Consider the following 16,689-nt stretch of genomic DNA (forward strand, 5'->3'; position numbering starts at 1 on the left):
CAAATATGTACAAGGTAACAGGTATAAGTATAAACATTGACATGAACACAGAAAATGAGTACAAATAAATGGGAACATTAGGACAGGGATGGTAGGCATGCTGGTGCGCTTATGCACACCCCCTTTATGGATTTCTTAGTAATGGGCTGATGTCCACAGTAGACATTATAAGGTTGAAGCTGTGGGGGTTTGAGGATGTAACATCAGATTCAGCGCAGTTCTCATCTATTCACCTGAACTGCTAGTAAATTGCTTATGCAGTTTGGAGAACTGGTTAAAAATAAAGTGCAAGAGAGGGGTTTTTTTCTCTCTCTCCCTTCAGTTAATAGCTCCACCTAAGAGTTGCAGCTGGAATGCAGCCCACACCAGCTGAATCAGGTCAATAAACAACAGAAACTGAAAGGATTAGGGCAAGGAAACTCACGAGTTACCCATCTAGGGATGGGATTAACCTCTTCCCTTCAAACATTTTACAAACATTTTCATTATAAAGAGTATTAAGTAACTACTTCTGTGATCAGCTGATATTCTATGGCGTTTCCCAAGACCTTTTATAGCTGCTGCAGTGTTGGCTACTTCTTGTTTTTCCCTGGGGGAAAAGATACAGGAGAGGACAATGATACAACTTGATCATACAGGCTGTGAATTTAATGGTTCAGCCAGCTGTATTGCTTCTGCTGTGAAACACCTAATTTAAAACATATAATACTAGAGTTGGAAAGGTTAATGGCTTTTGGCAGCACGCCCAGGCTTTCAATTAGCCTGAGCAGCTGCTCTAAGTTTCCTTCTCAGCTGCTGCATTTGCTTTGGGGTTGACTTTTTTAAAAAGGGGAAATGGCTGTTTTAAGTTTTTTGCATTGTTTTAGTGGTTCCTGGCACTGTCCTTTTGGGGTGTACTTCCCTCACTCTTTTTGAAAGCAACTAGTGATGGAGCACCCAAAACATCTGGAGGCAAGCGATTCCATTGGTTGATTGCTCCCATCCTCAGCAAATTTCTCCTTAGTCCTAGGTTGCTTCTCTCTTTGGTTAGTTTCCATCCATTGTTTCTTGTTGTGCCTTTTGGTTCTTTGGAAAATAGATTGACTCCCTCATTTTTGTAGGATCCCCTCAAATTTCCTAACAGAACAATTAATCAATGGAACAACTTGCCTCCAGAAGTTGTAAATGCTCCAACACTGGAAGTTTTCAAGAAGAGATTGGATAGTCATTTGTCTGAAGTGGTATAGGTATTCCTACCTAAGCAGGGGATTGGACTAGAATACCTCCAAGGTCCTTTCTAACCCTGTTATTTTATTCTATTCTAAATATTGGAATAGTGCTATTTTATTGTGAGTTTGACTAAGGAGAAATTTCCTCAGGGTGAGACCAATCAAGCTGGCCATGCGCAACCATTCACACAACCCATTTCCTACAGAAAACACTGGAAGCCACAAAACCTGGATAGGTGTGGCTGGGGGTGTCATGTGACTGGGTGGGAATGACATTGGGTTGGCCATGCCCAGACATTCACATTACCAATCTAATCTAATCTAATCTAATAAATAAATGACCACTCGCTCACATGACCACCAAACCACACCACCAAGCCACACCTGTAGAACTGGTAGTAAAAAAAAATTGAATCCTATCACTGGGTTTCAGGTAGAGCATTCCAGGCATTGACCACTCTGTTGCTGAAGTTGTATTTTCTGTAATCGAGTTTGGAGCAGTTTACCTTGAGTTTGTATCTATTGTTTACCCATGCATTATTGAGGTTAAAGCTGTAGTAGTTGTTGACAGGGAGGACATTGTAGCAGACAATTTTGTGTACTGTGCTTAAGTCAGACCGTAGTGGTGGCTTAGTTCCAGGTTGTCCAAGCCCAACATTTTGAACCTGGTGACATAAGGGTTTCTTTGAGTCTGCGGAGAGGGGCAGCATACGAATCTAATAAATAATAATAATAATAATAATTATTATTATTATTATTATTATTATTATTATTATTATTATTATTATTATTATGTCAGTACAACATAGCAAACGAGATCACTATGCTGGATTTCGTATTTCATCACCAGTCGGGCGCTTCCCAAGCACCTAGGACTGCGTGATGTAGTGGTGAATTATGTTTGCCGATCCCAGTAAAGCGGCCTTTTGCAATTGACAGATGGAGATTTTGTCAATTCCAATGGTTTTCAAATGTCTGCTGAGATCCTTTGATACTGCGCCCAGCGTGCCAAGTACTGTACCACTGGGACCACTTTCACTGGCTTATGCCAGAGTCATTGCAGTTCGATTTTTAGATCTTCGTATTTCACTAATTTCTCTAGCTGCTTCTCCTCAATTCTGCTGTCTCCTGGAATTGCGATGTTGCTGATCCATACTTTCTTTTTCTCCACGATCACGATGTCTGGTGTGTTATGCTTCAGAATTCGGTCAGTCTGAAGTCAGAAGTCCCACAGTAGTTTTGCTTGCTCATTTTCGACCACTTTTTTGGGCTTATGATCCCACCAGTTCTTTGCCACTGGTAAATGGTAGTTCTGGCACAAGTTCCAGTGGATATTATTATTATTATTATTATTATTATTATTATTATTATTATTATTATTACTGTGAGCATTGGAGTGGAGTATTGTTTTGCAAAATACCTCTGGACCCACTCAATTGTATTAATGTCTGGTATACATTAACAGAATATTGTAAGTCTGAAAATAAAAATCTTCCCCTGCTACCTTTATCTGCCTGATCAATTAAGTCCATTGCTTCCTTCCTAAGTTTCTTCCTCTGATCATTAAACCATTGAGAGTTCCCCTTCCTTTTGTCTGATCATTTCCTAGGTAGTATCTCTTTTCTTTATTCCTGGAGGTAATTTCCACTGACTATTAAAGAACATACAGGTTGACATTACAATACTGGGTGAGTTTCCTTTGATCCTTAGCAAAAGAACTTTAAAATACAAGTAGCAAATAGCAAAAGGGTGACTGAAACTTTGTTTTAAAAAGTTCCACATGGACTAAGGATCCAGATAAATTGGAAGCAAGATTTTAGAATTAATTAGAAGATTCTTTTCCATTTAAAAACACTTTTGTTTTGATTTTTTTTTAAATGATAGGCTGGGACTTTGCAAATTGGACACTAGAGGGAACTAAAAGGAACTGGAGTTAAAGAACAGTAAGAATTTGACTTACCAATACAGAATGAAGCAAAATATTTTAACATTTAACATTGAAGGAATTTTTTTGAACAATATACCCAGGGGGGGATTTTAATAGGAGTATCTTCCTCTATAAACAGATTATGTTCAAAATATGTTTTGGAAGAGGTACAAGATTTTCCAGATAAAACAGACTGATCTGAAAGTGGATTTTAAAATGACAAACTGCAAGAATAATATGGGAAAAGATGCTTCACCTGACATACAAAAGAGACAGACTGATGTTTTAATTGAAAGGGATATACAAATAACAAATCACAAATGTGACATGCATAACTTTCATACATTATATTCACAAAAGAGGCTTCTTAAAGCTTGAAGAATTTTGCGATACGGTATAAAGAAAAATGAAAATGAAGTTTTAGGACATTATTTGAAAGAATTAAAGAGCAAGGTTATTAAAAGTAAAACACGGGACTATAAATTTGGTTTATTTGAATATAGATTTGACTCATCTCCCCTACCTCTTCCCTTTCCCCTTCCCTTTCCTAATTTAGATTTCTGCTCTGGTACTTCCCAGCAAAAATATTAATGGTAAGAAATTACAACAAATACATAAATATGTGTGCCTTGATTGGATAATTAGCAGAGATGGGGAAATTGAGAAATTTTAAGTTCTGAAAATTCTGTAGAAGGTAGTGGGGGCACTTACATCAAAGTGCCAGGTTGAATGTGCCAGGCAAAAAAATTAAAGATGAATGCTCTACAAATAGATCACTTAAATGTATGGTAAAACAAGAAGAGGCCAGAATGAGTATTTGATGAAATTTGCAAGTGAGGAAACCTCTCCCTTTGATTTTCTTCCCATGGTTGGAGACCTGGCAGTCCTGGATTTAGTGAATTTTTTAAAAGCTGAGGAACACATCTCAAGGAAGCCAGCTCCTAGGACTTTAGAAAGCTTCTGTGTTAAAGTACTACTGTTGGCAAATAGTAGTACTGTTTCAGCTATCCAGCATCATATGATTAGCTAGGGCACAATCTGTTTCCTCTTACCCGGGTTATTCTCTCACTCTCTCCATAATCTAATTATATGTGTCCAAATCACAATATGTTTTCTCCTGCTCATTTAATTTTTTAACCACAGGCTGTGGTACCTCTACTTACGAACTTAATTCATTCCGTGACCAGTTTCTTAAGTAGAAAAGTTTGTGAGACAAAGCAATTTTTCCAATAGGAATCAATGTAAAAGCAAATAATGCGTGCGATTGGGGAAACCACAGGTAGGGTGGAGGCCCTGTTTCCTCCCAGGAGATTTCTAGAGAGGCCCCACGGAGGCTTCTCCCTGCCTTTTCTGGCCCTGTTTCATCGCAGGAGATTCCTAGAAAGGCCCCAAGGAAGCTTCTCCCTGCCTTTTCCAGTTACAGTAAGTGGGAAATGGTTCTTGAGAAGAGGCAAAAAAAATCTTGAACGCCCAGTTCTTATCTAGAAAAGTTCATAGGTAGAGGCGTTCCTAGGCAGAGGTGCCACTGTATATATATTTTCACCTTAAGAACCAGTTGTTATAAACTACATCCATTCATAACATCTGCTGTTTCCTTAGCCTACAGTAATCAAAGAAGAACCTTCCCCATAAACGTCTCAGAAAACGTCTCCATGCACGTTTCAAAACAGGTGATAGGGAAATAGGTAAAACGCTGATTTTGCCCTGGTCTATATTCCAGGCAGAGATGCTTCCCCAAAGGCAGGGAATTCCCGAAGGCAGGGAATTCCCCCCTGGCTGCTTTTTTTTTAAAAAAGATGGTCATGTGTGAAGAAGTCTGACTTTACATGAATGAATAACAAATAATTCTGGCTGTCCAGCCTGTGTCTTGAATTTAGTAATAGAAATGTCTCCCAGAGCAAAAGATAGTTTCTGTGCATAGTTCCCTCTAAGCTGAGCAGTGAGCAATCGCTCACTTAAAAATCATCATCAACTCAGAGTTTTCCAAACCTGCCCAGAGGCCGAGAGGGAAAGAGTGAGAGGGAAGGAGAGAGAGAGGAAGAGAGAGAAACAGATAGAAAAAAGAGAGGAAGGAAAAGAGAAAGAAAAAGAATGGGAGTAAGGAAGAGAGAAAGAAAATCAAAATCTATTTTGAAACTAGCTCAACTATTTAAGTGGCATTTTGATATTGATAGAGTTGCCCTATTATGAGCTCACTGTTATAGACACACAGTACAGTATTTTATTTTGAAATTCTCTGAGGCAAAACAGGGTGGGTTTTTTATTTGTTTGTTTGTTTGTTTGTTTGTTTGTTTATTTAATATTTCTGTGCCGCCCAGTCCCGAAGGGACTGCCGCTCAGACACTATACTTTTCCGCCCACCCCCCAAAAAAATTAGAGGGAACACTGTTTCTGTGTTAAAGCATTGGCTACAGTTCTGAGTTTTTCAACATTAACTATGTCACATTTTTCTCTATTTTTGCCCTGGTATATCCTTCTCTATATCTAATTATATTTGTCTGAGTTGCAATCTGTTTGGCCCTGCTCATTTAATTTAAATATTATTATAGACACAGATTTATGACTCAGATCGATCATCCCATATGTTTCTTCATCATGTCAAATTATTTTTAAGTTGTGAGACATGTAAATAGGATGTGGGAGGAGGGACAGACAGCAGTCTCAGAGAGGCAACAAATACAAAAGTGTGGAATGTTTCAAAAATGCCCTGATTTGATTTTTCTACTGGCTGGTGTTGCACCAAGTGGGGGCTGGCAGAAGCACGAAGCAAAAGAGGGTGTAGTTATCGGGAATGCCACAGCTCGAAATCTTGACATTGTTTAGTTGGAAGTCATAACAGTGTTAACGAATGCAAAACATAATAATAATAATATTCATGATGATGATGATGATGATGCAACAACTCTGTCATAAGCCAGTGAAAGTGGTCCCAGTGGTACTTGGCACACTGGGTGCAGTGCCAAAGGATCTCAGCAGACATTTGAAAACCATCGGAATTGACAATTGACTGTGATGTTTATTTTATTTATTTTATTTTATTTATTTTGTCCAATACACAATAATACACCTTCAAGGAAATAGAATTAGAGAAAGAATAGAAGAGAGAGTATAGGATAAAATAATCAATGAGAGAATAGAAGAAAGATATAGGGATAGAAGAGAAGATATATGGGATATAGGAGAGACCATAGGACAGGGGTCGGAAGGCACTCTAGTGCACTTATGCACGCACCTTACTGACCTCTTAGGAATCTGGAGAGGTCAACCATGGACAGTCTAAGGGTAAAATGTTGAATGGTTTGCCTTGGATTCGAACTGGGATCATTCTGTCATTTGGGGGGTTGTATCCCAGTACTGCTTTTCCTACTCTTTTATTGGACTGTGAAGGCTACTCCATTTCTTCTGAGGGATTCTCACCCACAGTAGTATAGCTAATGGTTGTCTTAATTAAATCCACCCATTCCTGTCCATTTTAGTTCTCTGATTCCTAAGACGCCAATGTTCAGTCTTGTCATCTCCAGCTTGCCTTGATTTATTCAATTCAATTCAATTCAATTTATTAGATTTGTATGCCGCCCCTCTCCGAAGACTCGGGGCAGCTCACAACAATGATAAAAACAATATTATAGTAAAACAAATCTAATATTAAAAAGAAATATATAAAACCCTATCATATTAAAAACCAGACAACACATACATAACAAACATAAAATATAAAGAACCTGAGGGAAAGGTGTCTCAAATCCCCCATGCCTGGCGGTATAGATGGGTCTTGAGTAGTTTACAAAAGACAAGGAGGGTGGGACCAGTTCTAATCTCCAGGGGGAGTTGATTCCAGAGGGCCGGGGCCACCACAGAGAAGGCTCTTCCCCTGGGGCCCGCCAGACGACATTGTTTAGTCGACAAGACCCGGAGAAGGCTCTGTGGGACCTTATCGGTCATTGGGATTCGTGCGGTAGCAGGCGGTTCCAGAGGTACTTACATTTCAGGTTCCTATGGAGTATAGATCTTTACAGCATGGGACTTTCCTTTTACCACCAGATACATCCATAGCTGAATGTCCTTTCGGCTTTGACCCAGTTGCTTCATTCTTTCTGGCACAGTTCATGGGGTTTTGAAGTGGGTGGCCATTTCCTTCTCCAGTGGGTCATGTTTTGTCATAGTTCTTTGCTATGACCTGTCCATCTTGGGTGGCCCTGCGCAGCATAGCTCAGTGATGGTGAACGTTTATCCCCTCAAGTGCCGAAAGAGTGTGGGCGTGCACTATCGCACATGTGCGAGTGCCCACACTCATAATTCAATGCCTGGGGAGGGCAAAAACAGCTTCCCCCTATCCCCGGAAGTCCTCTGGAGGCCAGAAACTTCTGGCATGGGCCCAGTAGGCTCGTATTTCACCCTCCCAAGATTCCAAAGGCTTCTCTGAAGCCTGAGGAGGGTATAAACACCCTCCCCCATCTCACAGGAGGCTCTCTGGATGCCAAAAATGCCCTCCAAGAGGCTCTGTTCAAGCCAAAAATCAGCTGGCCAGCACACACATGCACGTTGGAGCTGAACTATGGCAACGGCTCACGTGCCAGCAGATATGGCACCGCCTGCCACATGTGGCACCTGTGCCATAGGTTTGCCATCACTGGCATAGCTCATAGCTTCATTGAACTATGCAAGCCCCTTCACCTCAACAAGGGTGAAGGGAGGAGGCTCTATATGGCTCAATAAATTAGAATTCTTATTGTGTTAAAAGTAGTGCCAAAATATTCACTAGGTATAGTTTTGCCTTGTGTTTAGCACTTAGTCTGCCATTCTTCTTTATCCCAGTACTAAATAGACTTCTTGATGTATTTAAATTAATTTAGTACTGCAAAGTTTCCATAACTGAGAAGCTTTGTTAAATACTGAATTATCAAAATTATCCTGTAGAACCTGTGAGTGCTACTTGGAAATTATTTGTGTAAGAATGCAATGGGTAGAAATGTTAAGAACCAGTGTTCATCAGTTTGTAGCCTCTGCAAACTGTAGCATTTCTTTAGCCTGTGGTGACCAAAGCAGAACCTCCACAAACCTACTTCTCAAAACTGATCATGCGGAAATGTGGACTTCTGCTTGTGGTTGAGATAAGTATTTCCCGCAAACAATCCATTCCCTCTTACTTAAAAAATGTATGCAAATGCAAATGTCTGAACTATAAACTGGTAAATGGAGGGCAAACTTCTGTTGCTAACCCCAGCCTGTCCCTTGATATCCTATGAATTTAAGTAGGTAAAAACACTTGCATGACAGAATTTAAAATGCAAAATAAAAAGCCCTTTATTCCGGTAACCTCACTTTGAATTTTCCATTTTGAAACAAGTTCTCTACAGTTCTAATGGATCAGTAAAGTTATTATAGTTCATGGTTTTCTTGTATCCATCCACGGACTGTCTTTGTAAAACTTTACTACTTTGAGTATTATAAATTATGCTGGAAGGGCTATACCCACAGTATAACAAAATGTGGATTCCAAATATCTACAAGAATCCTCCTTTAGAAAAATTATTCAGTTTGTTTATCCTTAACCCAAATTTATTTCATTCTTGGCAAGCAAAGTACACATACATACATACATACATACATACATACATACATACATACATACATACATACATACATACATTCGTGTGCACACCTTCATAAATCCTTTCTCCCTCTCCATTTGCAGATAGCGTGGGAAAGACCCAGCCTATTGGTATCTAACCTGGGATGTAGGATGCTCACCTGCTTGCTCCCATATGATGGATGTGTCCTCTTGGAAAGAAATGGAGGTGGCACTGGTTAATTTTGACAACACAGATGAAATAATGGAAGAGCCTTGTTTTTCCAGTGACCTCAATGCTGCTGAGCCACCACACAAGGGGCGTTCCAGCTGTGCCAGCCTTCTGTCCAACTGGAGAATACTCATCAACAATGAGAACACCAACAACGAGACCATATTCTCCAAATTGTCTGCTGAGTTCTGTGACCACTTGGGGGCAGAGAATGGGGGCATGGATGAGGGTGACCAGAGGGTAATAATCAACATTGCGGGACTGAAATTTGAGACACAGCTCAAGACGCTCCATCAGTTTCCAGATACCCTACTTGGAGACCCTGAGAAAAGAATTCATTATTTTGATTCCATGAGAAATGAGTACTTCTTTGACAGGAATAGGCCCAGTTTTGATGGAATACTGTACTACTATCAGTCTGGGGGTAAAATTCGGAGACCAGCTAACGTTCCTATAGATGTGTTTGCTGATGAGATCACTTTCTATGAACTTGGCGAAGAAGCAATGGATCAGTTCAGAGAAGATGAAGGCTACATTAAGGACCCTATCACCCTTTTGCCCTCCAATGACTTTCATAGACAATTCTGGCTGCTCTTTGAATACCCTGAAAGCTCAAGTGCGGCCAGGGGTGTGGCTTTGGTCTCAGTTTTGGTCATTGTCATTTCTATTACTATTTTCTGCCTAGAGACTTTGCCTGAATTCAGAGATGAGAAGGAGCTAAAGCATGAAAGCAATAATGTAACCAAAGCTGTTATGGCATCTAATACTTTCACCGATCCCTTCTTCATAATAGAAACCGCTTGCATCGTTTGGTTCTCTTTTGAACTCCTGGTCAGATTCATCGTTTGCCCCAGCAAAACAGAGTTCTTCAAAAACATTATGAACATCATTGACATCATATCCATCATTCCGTATTTTGTGACCCTTACTACCGAGTTGATTCAACACAGTGAGCTGAACGGTCAGCAGAATATGTCTTTGGCCATCCTAAGGATTATCCGCCTGGTCAGAGTGTTTCGTATCTTCAAGCTTTCCCGGCACTCCAAGGGGCTACAAATCTTAGGACAGACCCTCAAGGCCAGCATGAGGGAACTCGGCTTGCTCGTCTTCTTCCTCTTCATCGGAGTCATATTGTTTTCTAGTGCCATCTACTTTGCCGAGGTGGATGAACCACAGTCACACTTCTCCAGCATACCTGATGGTTTCTGGTGGGCTGTGGTCACCATGACGACTGTTGGCTATGGAGACATGTGCCCTACCACCCTGGGAGGAAAGATAGTGGGGACTTTGTGTGCTATAGCAGGGGTACTCACCATCGCACTCCCCGTGCCAGTCATTGTGTCCAACTTTAATTATTTCTACCACAGGGAGACAGAAAACGAAGAAAGACAAGTCCTGCCTAGAGAAATAGAAAAAATACTAACCAGTGCAGTCACAGGGGATGGGAGCATAGATTCCCTGAATATCCCAGATGAAAACTTTTCTCAAGAAAAGAAAAAAAGTGTTGAATACTCACACCTCAAGGGACACTGACTGACCGACTGACTGCTATATCATGCCCATACTATGCAACTCTTCACCCCTCTCTTTAAGTGACATAATTGGTTTTCAAGACCTTTGTTTTTACTTTCTGGTGTCTTGTGACATTCTTAAATAAAATAGGTTTCCTTTTCTGTCACCTAACATTCTGGTTCTTTTTTTGCAATCTAACATTCTGATTCTTCTTCCTTTTTTGTAAACTCTGGTTTCTTCCTTGCTTGCTTTGATATCAGTGGTTTCCTAATATAAGGATCTGTGAATTGTGTATCATTTCTTTTCAAAAACATGCTACCTTGTAATGCTGCCTGAATCTCACATATTCAGGGAGACCCTTCTTTCAATAATCTGCTAGTCCAGATGGAGCGGGTGGAAAAGTCTGGAAGAATTACTACAGTGCCAAAGTTGAATTGATAGTGGCAAATGAGTGACACAGCATGTAGACTGACTGACTGATGCAGCATTTCCAATTAACTGTTTCCTGTTGTTTCTTCGTAGTCTTTCAGTGCTACTGATCTAACCCATACTTGCAAGTGTCTTTTAGTATGACTAAATAAATATTTATCACGGCTTTGGCAAAACAACACAAAGCCGGAAGAACTCAATATGTGGATAAAAATGCTAAATCTGGATTAAACATTTGGAAAACAAAATATAAGTATACTACTAATGAAATATTTGAGATAATATGTAAGAAATAGACATATATTCTTAAGTGTTCTCACTAAAATCATTGAAACTGATTAATTATCATGTGAATTATTTCAAGAAGCCTTCTCAAAGCATTAATCCAGCCTAATATATAATGTTTTATAATGCAAATAAAATTGGGGAGAGGCTTTGATTACATTGGTGAGGTCACCATCCTGACTTTTTGGATCTCCTGCCTGTTGGAGAACTAATTTAGCCTATAACCCACCACACTCATTCCAGTCTATTTTTCTCAGTCCTTCCATAATCTCTACTCCTGTCCTTTGTTTCTGCTCAATTATTGGAGTTATCTGGCCATTCCTTCTCAGGTTAAAATGTTATACATTTTTATCTATGGGGTTAATTGAGTAGACATGTATACGGTCATGCTGTCAGTCAATTATAGACATCTTCTTTATGCAGTATGCATACCAACTGTTTTATATGTCATTTCACATTTTCCTTTCCTCTTTGGAGGAAAATATATGTAAGTTCCATAAATGTGAAATCTCTGAACAGTTAAAAGCATCGAACATTTGCATCATATATCTGAAAATGATGGGGACACATAGCCATCTGTTCTTCTGATTTTCTAATCACATGTATCCATAACCTACCACTGCAGAAGAACAGAAGAATAAACTAGTGAAATGTTGCGAACCTGACCTCTAAATTACAAAAACGCAAAACTTGACTTTTTCCAAAAGTAACAACATAATTGTAATATAACTAAGGACTCACTTTGGACAACCACCGTGAACAAATAAATAGTGCTAAATTTCGCATTCAGAGTAGCATCAAGAGGACCGTTATTAAATAACCTCTTGAAGCAAAGAAACAGAGTAGATGATGGAGAGGCAAATAGCAACGCCCTCCTCCCCCACACACACACATGCCAAAGAGAGATGGACTTAAACTGAGGTCTCACATAATCTTTCAGCTCTGGGCTTGTTGACATGCTTTCCAGGTGACAGTAGTGATGGTGGCTGCAGCCTTAGTCTAGAGGAAAGTTTTGAAAATCAAATCAGAGGAATCAGCGCTAATCCACCTAGTTGCTATCTTTGCAAGGAAAAATGTATGCTTTCCATGTCACGGTCTCAAGACATGTGTCAGAAATATGTTGGTTTCCTGGACTACATATAGGCTGACTTCAATCAGAACTGGGGGTTCCAATGGAAAAAGTAAAAGAGCACAACCAGGTATGGATTATTGTCAGGATTCTAAATGTTGCCCATGTTTTTAATTATTTTTTTAATTTTGTTTTCAGTGCATTCAGAGAAGATCTTATAAATGGATGTTGTTTAACTCTTAAAAACCAGATGAAGGAAATGCTCCCAATGCCAGCATAAAATTAGCGCTGAGTTGCCTTTTTATAGTCAATACATTGAACCAATGCAAATCTCAAATTCATCCCTTTTAAGTCATTCCTGGGAAGGGTAGAGTTTAGCGTAAATTCAGCCCATTTATTCAAAAAAACTCTATCCTAAATAGCTTGGCTAAGTTATTATTATATTTTTGCCGTCAAATCAGTCTTGGCTTCACACAATTTTCCTGGCAATATTTTTTAAGGTGATTTTTTAAAAAAAATTCTGCTTTCATATAAAACTCAAGGCTGAAGACATGCCAACCAATGCTTTTTCCTTCTCCTATTTCCTCACAATAACCCTGTTAGCTAAATTGGGCTAAGAGAGAGTGATTGACCCAAAGTCTCCAGCTGGCTTTTCATGCTTAAGGTAGGATTAGAGGTCAGAATCTCCTGGTTTCTGGGTCAACTCCTTAGCCACCAAGCTGGCTCTATCATTGCCTTCTTACTAGCCCCAAGAGAGTGACTGTCCCAAAATCAGTCATCTGGCTTCCATGCTAAAGGCAGGATTAAAATTCAAAGTCTCCTGCCTTCCAGCAACTTTAACCATTATTCCCACTGTTATGACCTTACATGGAATAGCAATATGGGGCTTTGGGATTTGAACCTGGGGAGTCTGTCTTTAAGGCAGTAGCTTTAACCCTTAGACCATAGGTTCTCTTCCTTTCAAATACACACACACACACACACACACACACCATATTTTTGTTGATAATGAAAATGAAAGGAGACTAGTATAGATCTATTCCAAGCTATTTATCTCTCATCAGCTAGCCATACCCTTACTGGGATTTGAACGTGGGCAGTCTGCTTTATAAATATAAAATGATCCTAAAATATGAGTTCCAGATGTAGTTATAAAAGAAGAGACAGACATCACAATCTCTGAAACTTAAAATATACTATTCGTTTAACTTTCGTTAGGCTCTGCTAACATCGTCAGAGTGCAAATACCACCTATAATTATATAATTATGCCCTTGGGGAGGGGCAGCCCAAGCAGTCCATGATAGGGAAGGAAGCAACAGGAGCTAAGCCTCCCTTGATTAGCATTCCCTTCCCTGGTACAAGCTGATACAGGAGATGAGCCTGTAGTCTAATGGCTAATGGTTCAAATCCCATAAGGGCGTGGCTACCTGACGAAGGCAAATAAGCCTGAAATAGATCTATAGTAGTCTCCCTTCTTTTTCATTATCAGCAAAATATGTTATATGTGTGTGTGTGTGTATGTGTATGTGTGATTTTTTTTTGTCTAGTCACCCTGGTATATTGAAGGAACATCACAGTTCCTTTTTTGCTTCTCAACCCCACCAAGGGTCATATTCCAAGACAGATAAGTTTTTTTATAGCTGACAAATATTTTTGCTGATAATGAAAAGGAAGGGACTACTATAGATCTATTTCGGGCTTATTGCCTTCATCAGGTAGCCACACCCTTAGTGGGATTTGAATATACAGTATATATATATATATATTCAGTAAGGTAAAAGAATTAAGAGTTTTGCCATAGGCTTGTAAGTAGCGATTAATTTTTCATTTTCTAGACTCATAAAACGTAGAATCAGACTGTCTATTTAACAAGTCAGTTTCTTAATATGGTGCTGAAAAAAATGGGAAATACACTGTTTATATGTTGTATAAATGGCTATGGTATGCCCATGATAAAGCTTAATTCCTATATTAATTGACAATCTGTTAAAGCCTTTTGAAAAGATTGTGAGCCACCCCGAGTCTTTGGAGAGGGGCGGCATACAAATCTAATAAATTATTATTATTATTATTATTATTATTATTATTATTCTCATTTGTAAGGATCTCAGTGTATAAATCAGCTATGAGATCCCTTTTCTAATCCCAACTATTTCTTCAATTAAATACATCTTCAGATATGGTCTTTGACCACTAGATGCCAATGTAATATTAATAAATACTGTTATTATTTATTGATGGAAAATTAAACATTTTCAGGTAATCCTGCTGGTCTGTTACTGAAATTATAACCAAGTTTTCAAGATTTCTTCAGGGAACACTATTATGTCACTTAGACAGTGCTCTTCAGTTTGTTACAGGCTTATCTCATCAATTCATTGGCTATTTTACAGTGAAAGAACCAGCCATTCAACTGAGTTGGGGTTTATATTGTCCTTAGACAGTTGCGCAGCAAAAAGAGAATACACGGAAACTGTGGAGAGCAGGAGTTGAAACTCTTTTGCTCAGGTAACTGAGAAAATAGTAAAATTATATTCCTATGGATTTGGTTTTTTAAAAAAAAACATTTGGAAAAAGAAGTTAACATAGAGTCGGGGTGATGCAGTGGTTAGAGTGCAGCACTGTAGGCAACTTCAGCTAACTGCTAGTTTTAGTTCAGCAGTTCAAATCTCACCACCAGCTCAAGGTTGACTCAGCCTTCCATCCTTCCGAGGTGGGTAAAATGAGGACCCAAATTGTTGGGAGAAATATGCTGATTCTATAAACCGCTCAGAGAGAGCTGTAAAATCACTGAAGAGGTATATAAGTCTAAAATGCTATAAATGCTATAGGACAACATGGTGTCACTGGGGTTAGAATGTAGGCTAATTCTGCCGACTGCCAGCAGTTCGATCCTCACTGACGCAAAGTTGACTCAACCTTCTATCTTTCTGAGGATGGTAAAATAAGGACCAAGATTGTTGGGGGCAAGAGGCTGACACTGTAAACTGCTTAAAGAGAGGTGTAAAGCACTGTGAAGTAATATATACCAGTCATTCTAAGTGCAGAATGCAGCTGCGAGAGCAGTCATGGGCTTACCTAGGTATGCCCATGTTTCACCATCACTCCGCAGTCTGCATTGGCTGCCGATCAATTTCCGGTCACAATTCAAAGTGTTGGTTATGACCTTTAAAGCCCTTCATGGCATCAGACCAGAATATCTCCGAGACCGCCTCCTGCCGCACGAATCCCAGCGACCGATTAGGTCCCACAGAGTGGGCCTTTTTTGGGTCCCGTCAATTAAACAATGTCGGTTGGCGGGCCCCAGGGGAAGAGCCTTCTCTGTGGCGGCACCGGCTCTCTGGAACCAACTCCCCCCGGAGATTAGAACTGCCCCTACTCTTCCTGCCTTCCGTAAACTCCTTAAGACCCACCTTTGCCGTCAGGCATGGGGAAATTAAACATCTCCCCCTGGGCACGTTTAATTTATACATGGTATGCTTGTGTGTGTGTCTGTTAGTATATGGGTTTTTTAAAATCTTTAAATATTTTAATTAATTGGATTATTATGATTTGTTTCACTTGTTGTGAGCCGCCCCGAGTCTTCGGAGAGGGGCGGCATACAAATCCAAATAATAAATAAATAAATAAATATTGCTATTGTCATTAATAACAACTATTAAGCTAGGGTTTATTTGACAATTTTCTCTATTATTGCAAAAGACCTAAAACCAAGGATTTTTTTTTTAATGTTATTTTAAAGGTGATCATTATTCTTGCATACATTTGTGTCTTGATTCTACATGCATGTAAATCAAGAAATATGCCTAAACAGTAAAGGGTAACTTGGACAGACCTATTATTGTCTTACAAACCTTACTCTTAAGAATCTATTTTTTTCCCATTGCTTACAAGATTCTCTAAGTAGTAAACAGTGCTCTATAGATTATTCAGTACAGTTATATTTATGTGTAGCTGTATAACAGGGGTGAAATGTTCCAGGTTCGCTCATGGCTGCCCACCCGCCTGGACACCGCTATTTGGGTTATTTTACTCTCTGCACATGGGCAGAGTGTTCTGTGCATGCGCAGAGGGCAAAACCCCCCCAAATGGTGGCGTCTGGATGAGTGGATAGAGCCTTGCATTCTCTTTGTGACCAGATCTGTAGCGGGTTCCTACTGGTATGGATGAGGACGCCGCACTGGCAGTAAAACTGGAACTGCGCACGCAGCTTTGGGTCTCTGCTCTGTGCGCATCCCAGCAAAAATTTGCTTCTGTGCATGTGAGATTTCAGAGATTTTTTTTGTCTCTGCGCATGCGCAGAAGCAAAACAAATTGCCAAAATCTCTCTCTTGTATGCATCCCCTCGCAAGATTTTGCTTCCTGCGCATGCACAGAAGGAAAATCTCACTGGGATGCGCACGTGCACATGTGTCAGAGTCCCAAAGCTGTGCATGCAACCCCCGCTTAGACTACA

The 16,689-nt window shown here is 39.7% G+C and overlaps 1 protein-coding gene across 1 annotated transcript; it reads left to right on the top strand.

The window, feature by feature from the left end:
* The first annotated feature begins 8,900 nt into the window (after nt 1-8,900).
* On the top strand, nt 8,901-10,469 carry KCNA10 (potassium voltage-gated channel subfamily A member 10). The gene has a single exon (XM_070748510.1). The coding sequence runs from the start codon at nt 8,901-8,903 to the stop codon at nt 10,467-10,469; it is 1,569 nt and encodes a 522-aa protein (XP_070604611.1).
* The last annotated feature ends 6,220 nt before the right edge of the window (nt 10,470-16,689 follow it).

The sequence above is a fragment of the Erythrolamprus reginae genome, chromosome 3 (assembly GCF_031021105.1).
Source record: "Erythrolamprus reginae isolate rEryReg1 chromosome 3, rEryReg1.hap1, whole genome shotgun sequence".
Classification (NCBI taxonomy): domain Eukaryota; kingdom Metazoa; phylum Chordata; class Lepidosauria; order Squamata; family Dipsadidae; genus Erythrolamprus; species Erythrolamprus reginae.